At 31.6% G+C, this 24,025-nt stretch overlaps 1 protein-coding gene across 1 annotated transcript; it reads right to left on the bottom strand.

Moving 5' to 3' along the window:
- Nucleotides 1-3,033: 3,033 nt before the first annotated feature.
- On the bottom strand, nt 3,034-23,645 carry LOC130453081 (transmembrane protein 26). The gene is made up of 7 exons (XM_056792672.1): nt 23,392-23,645; nt 14,337-14,499; nt 12,477-12,633; nt 11,921-12,104; nt 6,697-6,907; nt 6,381-6,610; nt 3,034-4,204 (listed from the first exon to the last, which is right to left on the bottom strand). The coding sequence occupies exons 1-7, from the start codon at nt 23,580-23,582 to the stop codon at nt 3,880-3,882; spliced, it is 1,461 nt and encodes a 486-aa protein (XP_056648650.1). The 5' UTR covers nt 23,583-23,645; the 3' UTR covers nt 3,034-3,879.
- Between the last annotated feature and the right edge of the window lie 380 nt (nt 23,646-24,025).

Genomic DNA, 24,025 nt, shown 5'->3' with positions numbered 1-24,025 from the left:
TTGAAGTAAAATTCATAATTTATACGGCTAAAAAGGTTTGCAATTGTTTTAGCCCTTTATTTTTAAAAGAGAACCGTTCCAAAACGGGACAAATCACACGCTATTGGAAACTTTTAAATGTTAATTTTGAAGTTGAGGACAAAATAAAACAAATTTTAAAAAATAATCAACTTACTATTCTCCAGCAGTTTTAACGTATCTTTAATATCTTTCAAGTTAGTTAGTTACTTAGTTAGTTAGGTGGTTAGTTAATAAAAGACATTTTTTCAAATTAAAAAATGTTTTCTCCATTATTACCAAAATATTTCTCAGAATCAAGCTCTCTAAACAATTCAAAGTTTTTGATCCTATTGTATTGTATTCAACTAAAGTGATTCGCAACTTTATAACATTTTAGTTCAATTAGGAGTGCAATATCAAAGGTAGAAATGACGTATTTTTTTATCAAATGAGATTTTATCTTATTTTCGTTATAACTCCTCTATTTTATCTAATACCGAGTCTTGTAAAGTCTCATTTGAATGGTTTTTGAAAGTTATTCAAAAAAGTTTTGACATTTTTTCTCGTAAAATTGAACATTTTCCACTTATTCATTTTTTCAAAATCTTTGGTTCACTAAATAATTTCCAAATAATAACTCGGTTTGTATTAGGTTTTTAATAAAAAAAAACATTCTTTTTATTTTTTTAAAAGCTAAATTCAATATTCTCAGTTTTTTTCATAAAATCTAAGCTTTTTGAGTTATTTATGAAACCTCTATTGAAAATATTCCAATCACGAATAAGTCAAATTCAGTTTTCGAAAAAAACTCCATAGACTAGATTTATGGTTATAATGCTTTTTTCTGTCAATTTATAAGGTTAATTTCAACAAAAATCTCTAATTGGGGTGGTATTCACCCCCAGAGTGAAAGCACATAGACCAAACTTCGCTTTTTTATGTATTTACTATCTAATATTAAAATTCCAAGCATATCGATATGTCTTAATGGAAATCTGAGGTAAAAACCCTTTGTTCACTGGAATATATAGATATTTAAAAATGTTAAAACTCATATTCGTACTTACTGATGTGAGAAATTAAAATAAGTCAACCACGAATTAGTTCTTAAAAGAACTGATTCTAAGAATTAATCCACGTTCTATCTAAAAATTCACTAAAAACAACACATTAAACAAAGCTAACTTATTTCACTGCTAAAATTCGGAAAATTCAACTTAAAATGAAAGTGGTCAAAATATTCTTATTAATATTTTGTAATCTTTGGATATCTAAATTCAAATATAAATACCTGAATATTATTATTAATAAATTTTTTTCGTGAACCTTGCAATAAAAAAGTTTCCCGTATGTTGAAAACTTTTTCAGATTCATTGTATATTCCTTTGACTGCTTCTAAAGACTCCGAAAGTATAGTTATGTAATTTATGTACTACATTACTACAAAATGTAATTCCTCCCGAAAAAGATAAATTAAATTTGAATTATTTATTATTTATATTTGTTCTCAGGTGTATGAAAAAAGTCAAAATTTGTAAATCCTTTTGAATCCAAATATTTGTTTTGAAAACTAATTTTATCCTTAACCAATTTGGAATAGGTAGATAATCTTTATCATTTTTAAAAACTTGTTAGCTGCAAATTTACAACACTTTCAAATTAAAAAGAATGAATAGGTATTTATCTAATATTAAAATAGATTGTCAATGGAAATATTTCAAAATAAATGCACTAAATGTAATGCGCAATATGATAGTTATGTGAAAGGCTGATTTTTTTTATAAAATTTTCTAAAAATACTTGAATAGTTGGCTCAAGCTAAAAGGAAAATATTATTTATTAGATTAATCTCCAGAGCTTTTTCAGAAATTATAATTACCGACGAAATTCGTACCTATCTTTAAGAATCTCACACGTGTGTTGTTTATATATTTATTCTCACCAGAAGTAAATATAGAAATAAATCAATAAATAAACAAAAATATCTTCACAATATTTTCTCTCATCGTTGATAATATTTTGATATAATATAAATATATAAAAAGTGGACATCTGGAAATATTTTCCTGACTGAGATTACGGTAGATGCTTGGAAAATACCACTAAATTTTAGAAACCCCACGTTGTTTAATATTTTTTTGGTAGCAATAGTGAACATTTCCAGTGAAATTGTAAACATGGAAAAAGTTTTACTCTTATTCGGAAAGTATTAGTTCAATCAGTATAAAAGCTGGACTATATTCTACTCTGGATTAGACTAGTCCTTCGTTATCAACGGTGAAATAATGAATAGCAGACCTTAAACGAGGCCGTACAATCTGCGAAGGCCAGCATCGTACAGGTCGACCAAATGAGGTGATAAGTCCAGAAATGTTGAAGTAAATCTACAAAGCGGTACTGGATGATCGTCGACTGAAATTGCGCGAGCTAGCAGACATAGTAACTAAAAATTTGGACATGAGAAAGCTGTCCACAAGATAGATGCAGCGTTTGCTCACGATGGAACGAAAACAGCGTCTTGAACATGTTGCCATCGAGAGTTTGGCAATGTTTCACGGAAAAAAAAACAGAAATTTCGCGACCGTTTCATAATCAATGATAAAACGTGGATTCATAACTTCACATCCGATACAAAAGAACAATCAGAACAATGGAGTGAATAGGGAGAACCAGCTCGAAAGAAGTCAAAGACCGTTCCATCTGCAGAAAAGGTCATGACGTTGGTTTTTTGGGATGTGCGGGGGTCATTTCCATAATTTCTTCTTAAAAAAAAGGAGAAAGTATCAGCGTCGAGTGTTATGCGAACTTATTACAACATTTCAGCGAAGAAATCAAGCAAAAACTACCGCATTTGGTTAAGAAGAAAGTGTTGTTTCATCCAGCTCAAACATGCGTTATTGCAATGTTATTGCAAAGTTTGAATCGCTACCCATGCACCCTATTCGCCAGATTCAGCGTCATCGGATTATTTTCAGACTTTTTTCCAAAATTTTTTTGTACATCTCTACTATCTTCGTATATTTATAATTTAAAGAAATTCAAATTTTTATTATCAATATTTAACAATCATCACTTAAGCCTAATATTCGTACAACTAAAACACATTAATGCTTTACGTAGTTAGGAAGCTTCGCAGCCCGTCCAAAATCTGCTAAGTTGTTAGATGTTGGTATAATATTATCCGCAATGGTATTTCTATAAACGCTGGAATGTTCAACATAGCCCTCGACTGACATGTTTCTTTTTACCACCATAAAAATTTGCTCCTGATGCTGCTACCAAAGAAAAAAACACAGTCATGATTCCCACATTTTTTCTTGTTCAACCAGAACTAGAATACATAGTTTCAACAGGATGGTGCAACGACCACGATTGATATTTTGAAGAGTCGCTCTCGATTTAAATGTTGCAGACTTCTTTTTGTTGAAGTGTCGGGTTCGCGTCAGATTCAAGAATACGTCGCCAGAATACTGGAAAGTGTCATAAATTCTAGCAGCGGCTTATATCATTTTCTAATAAATTGTAAGTGAATTATCTAAATAATCAAATTTCGCAAGCTAAAGTTTCCATTAAAGAATTACAGCAAACTAATATTGGATGATTAGTTTTAGCCCACCTTATACTATTGTTCATCTAGCTGTTGATTAATTCATCCACAATTCTAGTACATTCACTTTGATCTATTGTAGAAATCTACAAAACGAATAACACCAAAAATCTTTGTCGTATTCGTACGATTCATACCTTGGTTCTATTTTTTCTGTTTACTCTGGCAATTACAAGACCCTCCGAATTAATTCCACAATATATAACAAATAGGCAGCATATAAAAATAAATAAATATAGGCAAAATATAGCCATTATGGCTAATTGATGACGTCAGTCGGACGATTGATCGCTCGTAGTAAATGTGGAATTTTTATCGTTTTTCGATTCTCTACTTTGGTTTTTTTTTGGTTTATTTTTCTTTAAAGTCGGTTCTTCTAAATTAGCCGCGTCGCTTTCTTCGGAAAAGACGTCTTCCAATTTTCTTCTACCTCTAGTATCCCTGTCGGATCGTTTAAGTTTTTGTTTCATCATTCTTCTCGTCTCTCTATCCACGTTATCTAATGTTGGTTTTGAAGGAGGTAAATGGCCGCTATTCCGAGTGCTCGTTTGAGAGCTAGCAGTCGAGTATCCCGTGTCCTTCCTGGTATTCGACTTCCTGAAATTATATTAAAAAAAATGATTCACATAACTTTATTTCCTGATTAATTTTGTTGAAAGACGTTGGGAAAACTTTGTTTTTTGTACCGATATCTCCAATCGTTTAAATAATTGTTGAAGACAATACGAAAAATGATTAACAGATTCATTTGATAGTTAGATAACGGAAAAAATATAGAAGCAGGCAAATTTATTTGTATAACCCTCAAATGAAATTTAAATATAAAATAACCTCCGCTTTTCAATGGTTCTTAATAGTACAGCCATTCAAGCTTAAAATCTACCGAAGCCTCGCAATTTTAAAGACCTTCATCGATCTTCATGAAAATTTGGGATTAAGTTCACCTCACCCTCCTCTTCAAACCTGACTTGGTGGCAAAGTATGATTTTCATTTTTAAGGAGTGAAAATCACCACCAAATTGGAAACTAATGAATCAAAGCGGTAATGGGCTATAGTTATATTCAAATATAATAAATGTTGATTGATAAAATTTTGATACTTTACAGCTCACCTACATTTAAAAACAACCCCTCATACAAAGATTAGTTAAAAAATGTTGAAAAAAATATGAAATTATTTTTATTTTGTATCGTAATAGGAGAATTTTTTTCTTCGAGTATAAGAAATCTGACCCTCAATACTTTTAATAATGCAACCATCAAAAACCACCCCTCATAATGGAAAAAATTGGAGGCAGTTATAGGGCTCATTATATTCAAACATGTGAAGTGATTGCTGTTTTTTTACAAGTGAAGTGATATTCTTATTTTTTATATGTAACTACCCTTAAAAACTACCCCAATACAATTATTTAAAAAACTTAAAAACTCTCTCTAAGAATTACGACGGAAGAAGCGCACCTTTATTTTCTATCTTTAACTCATAATATTATATACTCCAAAAAGATCAAAACGTGATTTTCCAGCATTATCTCTAGAAAAATGTATTCGGTTTTTTAATAATAACTCGACTTCCCTTTAAGCTTTTTGCATTCATCCATACATCATTTTGTAGGGAATTTCATAAGCTACAAAACCATAAGAGTCGCAACCCTTCTAGGCCCTTTTCTTCAGAGAATTTATATGTTAAAGGGTAAAAAACACTCTCCCTTAGCATTCAAATCAATACTTTAAACGCTTATATCTCGTTTAATTTTCAAGCTACTTGAGTTTAAAGAGAAAGCAAAAAGTTCAGTAAAATCGAAAAAAAATTTTCACATTAAACAAATTTTTTCCAAATATACGTCTTCCACACCATTCAAACTTTTGGAACATGTTGTTAGGGCTTAAACAAAGATAATTTTACATGGGCTACGATTAGTTTTAATTTTGCCGCACATGGTGTCAAATTTACATACATTTTTTTTTCAAATTCGAGTTACTTAACTTATTTCCGTGATATCTCTCTAAATTTTCATGCTAAATGGTTTTATGGAAACTCATTTTAAAGGTCTGAAAAAGTACTTCAAAAATGTTCATAACAATTTTTTATGAAAAATTTATCATTTTTCCGTTATTTGAGCTCAAACTTCTGCATAAATTTACGAAAAAGAAAAAATTGGCTTTCAGTGACTTATAAGTTGCTGAATTTTATTTGAAAAATTTAATTTAAACTGACTAATTTCTTTGTTTTTTTATAAGCTTCAATTTTGACACGAATAATTTTTTCCAGAAAATGCAAGTTTTTCGTGAAAAAATGTTGAAAAAAAAAGGTTTTTTTTTAAATTTTCAATCTCGGATAACTCAGAAATTATTGAGTTAAATAAAAAACTTCATTCTACATTTTCTTCATAAAATTCAATTCTCTATCGATTCCCAGTTTTATTTTGAAATTTCAAATTTCCGCCTCCGAGTAAGGGTGGTATTCACCACTGAGGTAGAAGCATACATTGGCACCAAATTAGGTTTGTAATTTGCATCATTTTTGAGCTTCTGTCAAAATTTCAAACTAATCCATGAAGGTCTTTAAAATTTCTTGGTTCACTGTACTATAAACGCGGCTTGCAATTCTAAAGTAGACCCAATCCCATAAGGAGCATAAATTAAAAAGCCAATTTTTTGGTCCCTTCAAAAAGATTTTTCACCTTCTCATAAAAACCCAGATTTGCTTCGAAATTGATTTAAGTGATTTGACATAAATTCCAAGCCGAGTAAAAAGTTGTATCAGACATACCTTTCTCTTCTGGTACTACTGATCCTACTTCCATCACTATCACTTGAATCTCCTGTATCAATACTCTTTTTACTGCTCCTACTTTTATGACTCTTAACCGTGCTTTGACTTCTTATACTAGCTTGTTGAGAACGAGGAGGTCTTCGTCTCCTTTTTGGTTCAAAAGTTAAATCACTTCTGGATAAGTTAGAAATAATGGAAACCGTCGAAGCTAGTTCTACGTCATCTGGCTTGGGTAGATGATAAAATAATAATGGAAGGATTATTAAGGATACTGATTGTTACTCAATTAAACTAAAATTATATTTATACCAACCTTTTCTTTATTGTTTTCTGTATAAACAACGTAAAGACGATAAATTTGCAGAAGAATTACCAAAGTATTTTTGCAGGTGAAGAAAATGTTCATATATGTGATAATTTTGTAATGACAGATGAGAAGTAGTCTGAACGCAAGGTAAGGGGCGTCTTGTAGTGTTATATTAAGTAAAATACTGCAGACGTCTATTGTACAACAGTTGTCTGATCTGAAAATAATAGAAAATAAAAATAATCATTTTGGTATTCTAGACTCTTTAGAGCTTAGAGCTTTAACTTTTAGCTTTAGAGCAAAGCTATATCTACACTACAAACCAATTTAAATAATGTTTTTGGAAATGTATTACGACTAGTAGATAATAAAAACTCTACGAATTATCAACGGCAATTATTATATCATCTATTTTACGAAATAGTTAACTTTCGTTCATTAGCATTATTACTTTTTTTTCAATTTACTACAACGAATAGAACTGGTGTTACTTAGTGACGCCATGGAAACAGTATCAAAATCTAGACAGAATATTTAGACTCGTCGTCAGATTTAGGGAAGGTCTAGCGAGGGCTGAAGTACCAGGCCTCGAGCACGTCGAGATCCAGCCAAATCAGCCCAGTAATTGGTTTTATCTCTATCTATCTTTTTTTCCACAACTTTTTGTATTATTCAATAGCCGGTACTACAGAAGGGATCAGATACTAAGACGGGTTTGTCTGCCCCTGATTTACCGAGTCCGTCCGCTATTCCGCTTCCCTCCACTCCGGTGTGTCCGGGAATCCGTTAACGTGACGAAAAATTATTTCCATCGAAAGGTGATTTATATATGAAGAAAATAGAATGAGGTTCATAACCATATATATGATTCTGTTAACTTTGTGTCTTCTCGATGTCCACATGTGTACATTAGCACGCTGTGTTTTATATAATAATTTTAGGCTCATAATTTACCACTTCGTAGAGATAGCATTTGTTAATTCCTATGGGATTTTTCATAATTTTTGAAACATAATTAGATTTATCTAGAAGTAATAATGAAACGTTTATTTATATGACGTAAATTCGTAACATCATTTCTGTCGGCTACAGCGTCGAATTTAGGGAGGATCTAGCGGGTGCTGAAGCCTTAGACCCTGCTACATTACAAATTTGATCATTTATTTTAGAAGGAATATTGGATCTTCTGCAAAATTGTTTCTAAAAATTGTTTGGAAATTTAAATAAAATGACTGAATTGGTGGAATTTAATTTACACACAAGTTTTTCACCTCATATAATAATTTAATACTCTAAATAATGATAAATTCAATATTCAATTGAAGCAATTCATTCCTCTTATCAAACTTCAAGCCGAATTTATTGATAATACAAATAATTTATCAACAACTTTCCCATCATACAACTTTTGTTTATCTATTAGACCCTGAAACTGGCATCATTAAAAACTATAACATGTGTACTACTAGTGAGTGCACCAGACATGATGCTGAAGCCATAAGGGCTCATGTTATTCCTATTTTGGATTTCATAAAAGAAATGATTTTCTTTGATACGGTACATATTGTCACTGCCAGAGCCCGTCAAACCATTATCGTAAGAAAAAATATTCTATTTTATTAGTCAGCTTCAGCAGCAGGATCCTGAACTAAATGGAATTATTTGGAAAATGGGCAAGGAAAAGGAGCACCCGATGGGATTGGTGCAGTTATTAAGCGAACAGCTGACAGAACTGTGCGTTTCAGAAAAGATGTAGGGACTGTAGCGGATTTCTGGTGTGTTCCTTAGCGAAACGTTAAAAATGTAGAATTATGCATGGTCACAGGAGAAGATATCAAAGACCAAGTGATTCCACAAAAAGTTGAAACATTTAAAGGTACTATGTCCTGTACGTCAAGTATTGTGGTCCTCCAACAGTCTTAGGATGACTGTTTCTTCTGTAAAAACGGAATCGTATGCACTCACGGCTATCATTTGGTTATATAGAAGTACCGGGAAGCAAAGTAGACCCCAAATGTTACAAGAATTTCTTGATTAAAATACTACACCAGAAATAATTGAAAACGTTACTGAATCATCTCCAATAACATTCAACGAAACATCAGAAACAGCAAAGCCAATTACGATTTCCCCAAAAGTAAAAATATTGTCAGATGTTAAACTTGTTTGGTCAAATACCGCTTTTTATCTAAAAGCTAAAAAAGATTAATGTCTTAATGTCTTAATGACAGAAGTGGAAAGAAAAGCAAGAAATAATTGAAAATAAAAAAGATAAAAAAAGCGATGAAGAAAATTTGAATATACTTGATTAATGAAAAGACTTATGAAGACTGATTATTCGATGTAACTTAGATATTTAATAGAGTTAGTTACTACTAGAAAGTGATAATTTCATACCAAATCAAAAATGTTTGAATTGCCTTATAATTTATATTGAAGTTTAATGATTCGTTAAATAATTATGTTAACTTCGTTACAAGTAAGATTTTATATCAGCTATAAGTCTGATTTGTTCACTCATAAAACTTTGATATGTTTAATTTTTTTGGTGAGTTTTGATAATTTTCCTAAATAAAAAAGGATTTCGAATTAAGTTTGCTCTTTTTTTTCATTTAATTATGTTTTATATAATAACTTATCTTGCAATCCATTACCGTCAAATAAAAATGCATTACCGAATTCTTTTTACCATTGTCAGAAGGTAGAATTTCATTACCTTCAGCAATTAAAATTTAAAATGTTTATTTATAATTCCTAAATTCATTGGTGCAATTATGTAAAACTCATGTTGTATATTAATAGATATATTTTCAATTAGTATTGATAAATTAAACATTTTTAAAATTCTCTTATTTACTTCCAAATTGCACGAAATGAGAGAAATAGCCATTGATTGATTAGATCGTTGAATTAGATATGATAGAAACGAATACTGGAGCAGAAAGGTCGTTCTAAATTTTGAAAAGAATATAAAATATACATCGCTCAATGTTAGATGAGCGATTGTCGTCATTAACAATGCTGTGCATTGAAAATGAGTCACTTTTACTTTATTTTTTGCTCTGACCACATATCCCAATTGATCAAACAGTACTTTGATCTCTTCTTTCGTTCTTCTTCTCCACTCCTCCCAAAATCTTCCTTAGTACCTTTCTCTCTATAGCTAACTGTCTTGTAAATGGCGGCTCTTGAAATATCTTTTGATCTTAATACTCCTCCTAGGTCTCCAAACGTTTTGTTCCTTCTCGTCAGTTTTCTGTTGATTTACCTGGTGTTACCTCCTTCGTTGGTCACTGTCACTCCCAGGACTCCTAGGACTTCTGGACTGTATCTATTATCTTTGTTTTGCTCTATCGTCACTTTGAATTTGTTGTAGCTATTCAGATCCCTTCCCACTTCCATATATTTGATATTCTATTCATTTATGCGCAGTCCATGTTCTTTTGCTTTCTTTTCAAAGAGTAGGAAGATTTTTTCTAGATCCTTTTTCGTTCTACTTATAAGTGCCACATTATCAACGTAGGCAAGGATTTGTGTTTTGTTATCTTAAATCATCCTCTGGGTTCGGATGCCACTACTTTTACTTATAATTTATATATAATTTGAAACTAATATATTACATTAGAAAAAAGTTTGAGCTGATTTTGATTTTCTTAAGTGGGCCCTGGGTCGATTTTAACCCCAGGCCCCACTATTACTTAATACAACGCTGCTTAGACTGGATAACCAACTCAAACATTGTTTTCTTTCTCCCTTATTCATTATATTGCTTCAGAGCAACGGATAATATATTTATCATACGAGCACCATTCGAAAGAACCACAATTGCTGTAGTACATGAACTAGCAAAGAGAAGAAACATTCCCTCTCCTCTGGGTTTAACATCATCTACCTCATTCAGTACTTGTCGCACTGCTTGCTGTAAGTGAATGTTGCCAAGTCTGGACGGCAAAGAGGATGTTGAAATTGCGCAAAAATCCTCTGTCCTTACAATAGTGTAAAAGCACGCATAATAGTGAAGATTTTTTGTCTTACTACTGCTCCGATATGTCTATAGATTGTACGCAAAATCTGCAGATGTTTTTATCTACCGTGCCTATTTTCTCTAGGTGGTATTTGGGTATTAGGTAGTATCAAGTGACCGTCATTTTTGGACATCTCTCAAATTATTTGTACTTAATTCATATGGTGATAAAAATTTTGGATCGCCTCGAGTGTTTTTCAATCAGTTCATTGTTGATGTAACGTTGGGTTACTTTAGCAAGAGTTTTTTGAAACACACTCAATTGCCTTTAGGGCTCTCAAAGACACTTGATTATCGGAGATAATGTAGATGTGCTATCTAGCGAGGCTTCTATAGAAAAACTCTGATAATCATCGGTTTTCCCTCTGAGGTTTGAGCTTAATTCAATGGTTAACGGTCCATTATCGATATTTTTGACCCGCGTTTTGCTGTTAGTAAATGTGAGAAGATTTTTTTGAAAGTCTGTCCTTGACTTCTTTGGATTTACTTTGCTATTTCTAATTTAAATACTGTCATTTCTCGGAGTTGTTTTGCGATTGCATTCACATTTTCTTTCTCTTATTCGAAAACAATGATTTGGAATTCTAAAATTCACTCAAAATACTTTATAAACTTGATTTTCTCATACCAACCGACGTAGCTCTAACAGTCATGGTGTGTTAATTATTCTAGTTAGCTTTTTAGGAGAAACGTCTATCTTTAAGCAAAAAACATGTCTCACAAGAAAAATGTTACAGCCATCGATTTGCAAATACAATAACATCTAAACTATTGACAATCTGAAATCATTCAAGGTTAATTCTGCACACTCCTTGTAGGCAAATATAACCGGTTTGAGGTGGTATGATACATCACCAGCAATCGCAACTGTACTCGAGAGTATCCAATGACAACAGTTTGTTCGATTGAAAGTACTGTACATCCAGCACCGCGCCCAGTTATTTTTTTAATTGCCCTTGTATAATGTAGTTTATAAAGATAAGAAGTCAACCCAATACAACATATTATCATAACTTCGCAACTTGAAATGTATATACATCATTTTATACAATGTGTGATACTGAAAAAGTAATTGATGTAATATGGTAGAATCTATAATGATTATAAAGCAAAGTTTAAAGTTTATACAGTATTCTTGGATTGTGGTCCATCAATTTATTCATATTATATTTTATATGACGAAATAAGAAATGCTTTCAAACTTACTTTTGAATCGTAGATGAAGTTGTAGCAAGTCTAGATTTTCTAGCTTTAGTAGCTGTTAAAACTACAGTAAATTGCATTAAGCTCCATGACCAGATAGCTAATGTAAGTAGTACTAATACTGGTTCAGAAGCTATTTTGTCATCTTTAAATGAATCAAAGAATTCGAGAATATCAGCAGCCGTTCCTGAAACATTTTTCCAATTCATATTCATTAATATTAATCTAATAGTTTTCCACACGCTGAAAGTCAGGTTATGTTACAATGTAAATGTTTCTCAAATGAAAATTGACTTTTAAAACCTTTACCATTATACCAATAGCAACTACATATTAGGATTTTGTGTTTTGATATATGTTGATATGAATATCCGAAACCAAATATCTCTAAATGGATTCTATAAGTGAGTGATCTAATTAACTTTTAGATGGCCCGTAAACGTGTGAAAACTAATTTTAAATACAGTTATTATTTCAATTAATGTCAATATTTAACTTGGCATTGAAACCACACCGGTGACAAAGTAAATTTCTCAGAAAATTAAAATAAGACACGTACCAATATAGACTAGTAAGAGCTGGCTTAGTTGATCCCTAGTGAGATCACCTTTTGGCAACATCCATCTACCAATTATGAGTATTAACATTAGAAATTGCTCAATTAGAGTTATCCACGTTTCCGTGCTTAAAGAAATGTCGGGAAGTTTTATGTCTACCTACAAAAAAATATTGATTTCAATATTGTAAACCGTCTATTGAAAATAGAATATCCATTTTAATTTTTCTACATAGTGTGTAGAGTATATTTTTAAATTAAAATATTGAAGATTATTTAACTAACCAGATAAGAAAATAGTCTTTTTTAAATAGGAAAAAATTTCTGTTTTGAACTACTTGATAGATAACTTTCTATTTTGATAAAGGAATTTATAGTTTTCAGAATTTACAGTTTTGAAAGAGAATAACCCCATTGTGGGTTACGAGGAGGGTACTAGAAATACCTGGCCTGACCTAGAGGTGGCTGTAGTTGCTTAAAAAAAACGTTGAGGCAACGACTCCAGAAATATTGAAGGAAATCCAGGAAGCGGTACAGGATGATCGTCGAATGAAAATGCGCGAGCTAACAGATATTGTAGACATTTCAAAAAGTGTAGTACATGGTATATAAACTGAAAATTTGCCGCGTTTATCCACAATCAAACCAAAACAGGGTCGTGAAGATGTTTCCATGGAGTGTTTGGTAATGCTTCACAGAATTACATATGTTTGGGTGCCAAGCTCCAAATATACGACCAATGACTACCTCCAAAGAGGAATGGTGAGTTTTTGTGAAACTGCCTTAGCTAATTCGGCCACGTGACTATGACAGGACATCTAGCTACCAACCTTAACAAGCGGATTTGAGGTAGTGGTGATATTTTATGTCCAGACAGGACCATATCCTGAGCCGCAGTGACAACCTTCTTTGTAAAAACAGCTGCATGAGTCTTTACTACATCAAGCCCGATCAGATTGCTTCCACACAACTCCAGAATGTTTTCAAAATCGTTATTGATTGTGGTGATTTGTTGCAGTTTACAAATTTGTATGTTAGCCAAGATTATGGGAGCTGCTGGTTATCATCGGCGAAGCTTTAGATCGGGTTCGTACTTTTGTTGTACAGGAGAAAGTAAGTAGATGAAAAGATGCATCTAAGATAGGTTTCTATAAATAGTGTCAAGTCCTAATGAAAATTTGAAATCAAAGTACTACCATTGGCTGATAATACCCCAATCAACTTTGATGCCATGACTGGAGGAAACATTTCCGGAAAGCTGTTAGCACATTTTCTGGTAGAGGAAGAATATGAAGATAAATCTGGTGAGTGAAGCAGCAGACTTTTGACGTCCAGTCACTTGCCAATCTATGAAGACTTATGGCAAAGCCCGTTTACACTTCACATGGACTTTTTGCACATTTTCATCTATTTGTGAGGTCAGAGGACGCTCCTACCATTCCTCATCCTAAACTGTCACTTGAAAATCATTTATAAACAATTTTTAGAGTAACTGCTTTATTACCACAGACAGAATTGGACATTTTCTTAGCTTCTTTGAAAGGCATACAAATATCAACTCGTTGGGCTTGTTGATTATCGTTCAACAACCTTGGAACCAAAATATTGTACTTAGATGTTTTTGAGGCCCAACTACTTTCTAGCAATTAATTGATACTAATGAGCTGCTCAACAGAAATATACACACTCTACTTCTACTAAAGGCTAAGGTCTATTGAGTTAAGCTCTGGATGAGCCGTAAAAATTCGTTCCCCTAATCACACACAAATACCATCTCTCACTCCCAGCTACTAAAATGAAATATTAGAAAAAGTTTCCAAATAACAAAAAAAAAGGGAGCTATAAAAAATTATGAATATTCACCCCGATTCCTATGAGATTACTTATGTCCGTGAGTTGAGCTCCTGTTGTTAGATTCATCGGTAACTCTTCCAATGCTTTCATTCGCCTTTCTACTTTGTCCAGTTCTAATAGCCATATTGCTGGAACAACACTCGCCAAATACAAAAATACCGAGGGGCAAAACCTGAAAATAATAAAAAATAATTCTTGGAACTCATTGGATGCAAAAGTTACTGCGATTTTTGTTGGTCCGAGATATGTTCCCCGATAACAAATTTTTAAAATTTCATCAACAAATCTAAAAACAACGAAACGTTAGATGAAGATATGCAGAATGTTATCGTCGACGAAGTTATAGATCGGGTTTGCAGTTTTGTCGAGTAGATCGTTGATGTACAGGAAAAAGTGAGTAAGTGACAAGATGCACCCCTGGAGAACACCAGCGGTGACTTCAAATCTTCTTGAGGTGTATCCATCGTTAGCAACTTGGATAGATCGGTCTTTGAGAAAGCTACTGATCCAAACGACAAACCGTTTGATCTTAATTTATTTAGAAGGCTGTAATGCCAAAATTTACTTCTTATATATTATTTTGTTTTGATATCCCTAGATTATTTCTAGGTTATTATTTTTATCACAACCCTACATATACTTATGACCATACAGACCTAAGAACTTGTTTGTACAGTAATATTCCTTCGTAAGCTGGAATTCCATTCAAGCAACCAGTATTTTTTTTCAATTTGATATCTAATTCTTTTTTTTTAAGTAAGCTATACAGTAGAACATAGCATCCAATGCCATTCCCAAATATTTTGTAATTCTAGAATATTGTAGTTATTTACTCTTCATTTTAACAGGAAAGTAATGGTGGTAAAATTATATATCATCATTTAATTTGATTCGCAATAGCTTAATACTGTTCTGACATAATAATTTCCTTTTCAAAATTAGGCAACATTGTTCGAACGTAAACCAGACAGAGATACATCCTCTTGTTTTGGGAACCATTATCATCTGTTAATCATATATCTAAGTGATACAAAGTGTCTTTAATTTCGCCCTCCATTAACGTATCGTCTCGGATTACCTAATTTTTGTCTTATATTAATATGACTGTGATGAATCATATAATTTCATACCTAATTTCAGGTTATTATCGTACTTGTTAAGATTTATTGTACACTGACCGCTTCTAATGGGAACCAACGCCGTAATTAAGTGATTCCAAGTGTTCATTAAACATGTATCAAATTACATACTTTTATTCATAGCTTTGTGAACAATAAGATTTTGGTATTCGAAGCAGTTTTTAAACAGATTAATAGTTTGGCATTATATATTGACAATATCTTGCATAATAAATATTGTTTCACAATGTAGTTTGTAATACTTGTTAAATGTGAGGTAAATTTTGAAAAATTAATAGCCTTAAAGATAATTCGATAAACAGACTTCAAGGAAGCGATTGGTTTTGTGTTTTGGTTTTATTTTTTCCAACAACATTCACCATTACATAAAATGTTTCCAAATATGTACTGTTAGTATTCTTAGCTCTTCATTTATAAAAATAGCACAAACATAGTTGGAGTGATTCACTTAGTTTTACGTCATTAATGTTTATTTCATTGTAACAAACATAATGGAAACTACACAAACACACCATTCAGATTCGCCATTCATAAGTTGAAAATTACACACGTGCTGTTATTATAACTTGTTTGTTCCCCATCTATTTTCAGTTTCTTCGATTTTCAATTTAAAAATATAATCGGCATGTAATAATAGATTCATTCTTTATATAGTTGATTATTGAATGGAAGATACATATAGAAAAATGGTTAATTTTAGGAAATTAAGAATTTTCTCTTTCATTTCAAATTCAATCCAAGTTTGAGGAGTTTAGCATATTACAAATGACTAACCCATGGTTTATACATGATATTTATCACGGCAAATATTTGTTGATCCACGATTCTACAAACTTGAATATTCCATTGAACTAATAATTATGCAAAAGAATATTTTAAGTTTAGTTTAGGTGCATTTATTTTTATATACAAAGTGATTTTTATGTATGGAACGACTCGATTATCTCGGGAACAACTTGTACCATTTCCATAAATTTTTGGTATTTACATTGTTGTCACATCTTTCCTTTTTCTGGAAAAATTATGAACTTTGTTCTTTCAAATAGATCACTCTATATATTTTGTGTTTTTAGAAATCCTTAAGAAATACTTATTACGTTTCATGTAATATTGTACATTGAATGAACTCGTTTAATTTGAATATTCTTGAATAAATTTATGTGCTAATACAATTCTCGTAACCAGGTCTAGTGTGAGAAAGTTAGTAAAAAGTTTGAAGAAACTTTTGCAGTAAAATAATTATCCAAATCATGGCGCAGAAAATCTGATGATAAATCTTTAAATGGTTCGGTCATGTTAATAGATCCACGTATTTGGAGTAGAAAAATTCCAATTAAGGCAATTGAAGCAGATGCACAAAATGTTGTCAATTTACCTCAATACAACAAGCCATGTAATTTTTAAAACTTTACAATACACTTTGCAACAACCGTGACATATCTTATGGTAATCCTATCCTTTAAATCCTGAATATTGGCTGGTGGTGTGTTATAAACAATGTTTTTTAAGTGACCTCTCAGTCTAAAGGATCCATGTCGGGAGATCGCGGGGGCCATTCGATAGAACCACGCCTTCCAACGCATCTTCTGGCAAACCATTATTTAGATATTGTCTCACCACACACGCATAGTGATGTGGGGCACCATCTTGTTTTAGCCAAATATTGTCATTTGGGATAACCTTATTGTCCGAAAATTTCTAATAATAAAGTTTTTTCTAAATGTAAAAAGGGACCAATTATTTTGTCGACTGTTATTGTAGCCCATAAATCCAGTTTTTCCAGATTTTGGGTATGAGATTCACGCATCCAACGAGGATTGTTACGTGACCAGTATCTACAATCCATTAATACAAAAAGTGGCCTCATCGCAAAACATAAAATTACTCTAAAAATTTGGATCGTTTTGATTGTAACATTTTTCCATCATTAGGTCTGCAAGCTCATCAAAATCGTTATCTGACAACTCTTGAACCAACGTTACTTTAGATGGATGGAATTTATTATCACGTACAATTTTCATTGTGGATATTTGGGAAATATCAAGTTCCCTGGATATTAATCTAGTACTGTGGATCGTCTTCTAACTGAACACAAACATATAAAGATTCATTTTCAGTTGATGCAGTTTTTCTGCGCCCTGATTTGGATAAATCCTCTAATGAACCAGTTTCGTTAAACCCTTTTACTAATTTACTGACCGTAGATCTTGTTATTGGATTTGTGAAGCATTTTGTTGGTTATTATCACAAACCCCATATTTTACCATAAATACCTGGAGTAAATATTTTTGTTTAACATTTCCTCCCTCTTACATAAGTTTATACTATAATATTTACAAATTATATGCGTGTTCATTAAATTGAAAACAACTTCTTCACTGACTCTATTAAAGTATATTGTTATTCAGTTGAAATCGTCCCAAACAATTAGATAGTTCGAAAAGTAGCGAAAAAAAAAACTATTTTCTCGTAATGTACAAACCACTCAACTATGCAACTTTACTAAGTCGTCTGTGAAGTGTTAAAATTTATTTTCCGGATAAGTAAAAAATTATTGTAATGTAACGATTTGATAGCTTTGATGCATTAGCCGCCTCCAATTTAACCAATTATAGTTACTGAAAATATTTTGAATGAAATCATATTTATCAGATACGAGAACTAACAATGTTCTTTTCCATAAAAAATCTATTTGGCAGGAACAAATAGGGTGCAATTTGTTTCTTGTTTGCATTATTTCGAGATTGAATCAATGTATATAAATTTGGTGATTCAATGAATATTTATCATTCTCACATCACATTACATCCTATATTTTAAAAATTTCGAAAAATCCTTTACTGCATTTTGAGAATGAATGAAGTAAATTATTTTCTGAGGTCATAACAAATTTTTAACATTGTTTCTAGCATTTCGTAATATTAGTACAGGTAAAATAGGATTAAACCCGAAATTGAATCGGACATTTCTCATTTTCTAGATTCTCAGAGGTTTTCAGTTACTGAATAAGTCTAGCAACTCTTAAAAAAATTACGGACACCGGTATTAGTAATTCTGGAATTGCAACTCAAACAAATTTTAAAACGCGAATAATTCGAAAACTGAGAGGAATTCGGAAAAAACAAATAATGTGGAGAATGAAATTTTTCATAAAAAAGGTTACCAGTCGTTTTTTAGTTTGAAGCTCGATTGATTATTATTTCAATATTCACAGACTTCTTTATAGTTTCTTTTCCACAAAAATGTGGGTACTCATTTTGTGATCCATAGTTTTTTATATAATAACTCTTTTTCGAATTCTATGTAGTTTTCGAGTTATTCGCAATTTAAAATATTTTTGAACGTTTTAACCCATTTTGTTATAGAAATTTTGAGGTTAGGAGAAAATTGGAACCTTTGCGGTACAGAATGTTGTGCCCCACATTTTTTGTCCCGGTTTGTGTTGAAATCTTCATAGTTTTTGAGTTAACTGCAAATCAAAATATTTATGAGTACAAGAACCCATTTTACTGTGAAAATTTTGAGGTTAGGAGAAAATGCTTGCAAACGAATCTGTAGAAAATATTCTGCTGTACAGTTTTTGTTTCAGCACCTTCTTTCGAATACCTCGTAGTTTTCGAGTTATTCGCTATTGAAAATATTTTAGAGTGTATGAACCCATTTTTAATGCGAAAATCTTGAAAATAGGAACAGATTCCTAGGATACTCTTTTCTAGAGAACAGTTTTTTTACGGCACATTTTTTTCGAGTTATTTAAAGTTTTCGAGTTATTCGCGCTTAAAAATTTTTTTGAGAGCTTAAACCCATTTTAAAGTGGAAATTTTAAGGTTAGGATACTTTTTTGTAAGGAATTTTATATTCTACATTTTTTAAGGCATTTTTTTTCGAGTTCCTCATAGTTTTCGAGTTATTCACGTTTCCAAATGTTTATGAATACAAGAACCCTTTCTACGGTAAAAATTTTGAGGTTAGGAGAAAATACTTCATAACTAATTTATAGAAAATTTTGTGCTGTACATTTTTATTGCAGCACTTTTTTTCGAATTCCTCGTGGTTTTCGAGTTATTCGTGATTCAAAATATTTTTGAGTGTTTGAACCCATTTTAAGGTGAAAATTTTGAGGTTAGGAACAAACACCTATCATACTATTTTGTTAGAGAATTTTGTACTCTACATTTTTGATACAGCAGTTTTTTTCGAGTTCCTTATAGTTCTCGAGTTATTCGCGTTTCCAAATGTTTATGAGTACAAGACCCATTTTACGGTGAAAATTTTGAGGTTAGAAAAAAATGCTTGCAAACCAATCTATGAGAAAATTTTGTACTGTACATTTTTTGTTCGAGCACTTTTTTCGAATTCCTCGTAGTTTTCGAGTTATACGCATTTCAAAATTTTTTAGTGTCAAGTACTAAAATTTCCAAAATCCGTGTCTGTAATTTTGTTAAGAGTTGTTGACATATTCAGTATCCCAAAACCTATCACAAACTAGAAAATAAAAACCACCGAATTTAATTTAAGGCTTTAGCTCAGAATCGCCTAATTTGCCTGTACTATATAATGAAGTAAACATCGAAACTATGACGTCAACAAATTTTGGGAAAATATATTTAACGTTGAGTGATTGAAGTAGTGAAATTACGTAGCATGAATATATTTAGATTTAAAAATTAAAAGCCTCCTCGGTATTTGTATTTTTATTTATTTATATATATTAAAATAATAATGAATATTTTCCTAAATACATAATTTTTCCTGTTCTATCTATTTAAAATTTTGGACCTTGGCCCGATACTGTAAGCTCTAAGTGGCAGAAGCACTCAGGTTTCATTTCCGGTTAATTTACAATATTATTGTGTGAAGATTACCACAAAATCGACCTGATTTTTTTTATCGTCGCTTAGTCGAATCTAGGGCGAGTTCACGTCATATTAGAGGGGTGCAAGTAACAAGCGCATTATGTTTATTAACGAAAAACGCTTCGTAGTACCATTTCATCGACTTAGTCCTATTTTAATGAGTGGTGGAAAATTTAATCGTCATCCATATCCTTCGAATTATCAGTTTCCAATTTTCTAATTCCATTTCAATTTGTTGCAAATCACTAGTAATCGTTTCTACGCTTCTAAGACAAAGAAAATTGTTTTCTTTATACTCATATTAGGTAAATTACCCCGCTAACATTGATTCTCAATTATCCCTCAAAAATTTATAATGAAATATCAAAACAAAAGTTCCATATGAATTTTTACTCTTTAAAGTATAGAAATTAGTTCAACTTGCAATCGTATATTTCAAACATAAGATTCTATTTTATCCATTTTTATTGTTTCATGTGTTTTCTAATAGATTTAAGGGTTTGGATTCTTATACAACATTGTTAGTACATATTTTTAGTTAATTAAGATAACTAAATTGGAATGACAAATAAAAACAAACATTCATAATAGAATATGGATTTATTGTTGTTCAAAATGTTTTCATTAACATCAATACACTTTTATATCCATTTGAACCAGTTATCGAAGCATTTTTACCATTTCCTTTGAGGTACTTCCAAAATGGGAAGGCATGAATGAAGGCATCAACTGCTTCTTCAGATGTAACAAAACGTTGAGTTAGTTTGATCTGCGGACCCATCATTTCGATGTTTTGACTGTTCAAAAATGTTTTTGATTGACGTGGTGGAGAATGATTCGTCTGTTTAGCGATTGGTTTCGCTGATTGTTTTGAACATTTTTTGTAAACTAATCAAAATTGACTGTTCCTCGTCGCTCTAATGGAACGTCGCCGATATGTCCAGTCATTCCGAAAAACCTGGCGACCGTTTGCTTCGAAGCGCTTCGTGTACGAACAACTCCTGTTGGATTTGTCTCTTCTTGAAAGATCCATACAGTGTATTGTTGTTTATTATCAGGTTCATATGCGTAGACCGTCGGTTATAATCTTTTGAAGCACTGCGATTGGATTTTTTCAGTTGCACCAATCGATTCGAACTTTCAAGCGATGACGATCTTGCTATATCAGTTCACGCACATCATCGATGGTTTCTGGTAAAACAATCGACTTTGGATTATCTTCATCTGTATCATAAATAAAATATTTCTCAATTTTTTCTGTGGATTTATCTAATCAAAAAAAGAAAATCTATACAGTCTTAAAAATATGGACATATTTGGACTGTACGTACGTGTGGTACGACTCAATTTGAGCGAATCTTCAAACTATAAAAGGAGCTGTTAGATATTTACTCAGACTTAACAGCAGGGCTCACTGCAGGGACTTGTTTAAAAGATTAAAAATTCTTGTATCATCTTTGAATCTGTTTGCCTAATTCGTAAGAAAGCTTATCCTATTTTAGAAAGATCTTTCCACTTTGGAAGGTTGAGCTACCCACTCCACGTTCAGAATTAGTTAAGTGCTCAAGATTTTCCAATGCAAAAAGTGCATAATCACTTGCCAATTGGAATCAAATCGATATCATCTTTCATTCCGCAATAATTTGAGGGCATATTTACTGGAAAGTGGCTTTTTCTATGTAATTTTGTTATTCATTGTGATTTTCTTCAGGATATTTAGTTATTTTTATGTTTGTTTTTCAGTTTTTACAAGCTTTCATCTACAAATTGTAACAATTTTTTAACAATTTCTCTACAATTTGCTTTGTGAGAATGTCCCACCTTGTCTTTTTAACTTTAAGCCTTACAAACGGCACAAGAAGCCTAAAAACTCAAACCAAATCAGCGTAGCCCCTAAAAAAAAGTAGATTTTTCTGAATTTTCTTTGCTGCGAAATTCACCGAAAATGCTCTGGACCTCGGAGCGACTCCACTGGTGGTCACTACTTAGCACCTTTGGGATCGCGCTATTCGAAAGCTTTCTATTTATTAAAATATTTAGCTGGAGGAGATTTCGTTGTAGAGAAATGTGAAATACGTAAACATAGTATCCTGAGTTATTTAATAACGATTGCGTTGTTTAAACAAATACCAAGCTATTGCAAATTTGCTGAATCAATTGTCCACTGCACTCGAAAGTATTTTATAGCTACAGGGCGTTCCAAAATTAACTTATTTTCAATGATTATTCCTTTTTTTTTCAATTAATCTTTTGTAGATCCTTGTTTATTATACAAATGTAAACTGTTCCAGTATAAGTCACAAAAATAAAGTTATTATTGTTTGGAAAATTCACAGTAACATTAATTTGTGTGTTTCCATCTTCAAAGATTATTTAATTGGTGTTAGTTTTGGATATCCGCTTTTTTGTTTTGCCTACTACATCTTTTTACCTAAAATGTAACTTTATTTTGAGTGTAACACCCTATATATTAATACACGTGAAATTTTAATATACTTTTGTCTATAAACTTGTTTCGAAATATGCATACTTTTTTAATTATTAATATAAAAAGTGTTCAAAGTTTAACTTCATTATTATCACACCCTGTATAGAGTGTAAGCTTTTAGATTCAAATACGTCTGACTTTGCTAAAAGCAACCGATGAGAAACCATTTTCATATCCTCGTGAAAAAATAATTTATAAGGGTCTGCAACAGTCGAATGTTTTACAAAAAAAATTAATAATTAAAACAGTGTGCATTTTTCGAAAAAAGCTTTTAGACAAAAGTATACTAAAATTTTACGTGGATATAATATATGGGGTGTAACATTCAAAATAACAAAGTTACAGTCGATGGTATTTTGCCATATAAAGATAGTTTTGACTCGTCGAGGGACACCCTGTATAAGAAAAGGTTGTTAGAAGCAGTGAATAATATTTTTCTTCGTTTTTCTATTGAAACTATTAAAGCAATTTCATAAGAAAAATTCCTCAAGTTTATTTCTCGTTTAAAATCTTTTAAAAAGTACAGATACCAAAATTGATGGTGATATTTTAGATAAATAAATAAAAATAGTAAAACGTACCATGACCATTCGAGATTCTTTCTGAGTGTCATTGTTACAACAGTTTCTAATATCATAAAAAATAATGGACAACATAAGTACCACCACCTCCTGTCATTTTTCATATAAACTAATTGTGCGATTGCTAATAGCGAATGAACCACAAACACTAAACGAATAAATATAGCCCGAACCACTCTGTATTTACCCATTTCAACTATTTTTTTTAATATACATGTTTTTATTAACAAACAAATCGTCAATTTGAGATCCGGTGCGTTACTGAGGAGGTGATACATTTTGCAATTTATTTGAACAGCCTTATCTTGAAGCTGGTAATCCTTACGTGAAACAATTCAAAGTTAACATATATTTATCTTACGTAATCATTATTTCCTCAAAAAAATTATCAAGTTACGACAATTCCAAATAAAAAAATCATAGATTAACATACATTGCAATATTATTAACTAGTGGTAATGTAGGTCATAACACCGATAAAGAACATTGGGAAAGCAATGGGAAACATACTTTGTAAGGAAGAACAAATCATGTTATATATATATAAAATGTATAGAAGGAAGATCTTCTTCTTCTTATTCATTTTTAAGATCTCATGATCTGTTAGTTTTGCAGGTTCCTCTGTATCAGTTCC

The sequence above is a fragment of the Diorhabda sublineata genome, chromosome 2 (assembly GCF_026230105.1).
Source record: "Diorhabda sublineata isolate icDioSubl1.1 chromosome 2, icDioSubl1.1, whole genome shotgun sequence".
Taxonomy (NCBI): Eukaryota; Metazoa; Arthropoda; class Insecta; order Coleoptera; family Chrysomelidae; genus Diorhabda; species Diorhabda sublineata.
This window is presented reverse-complemented; position numbering and strand designations above follow the sequence as displayed.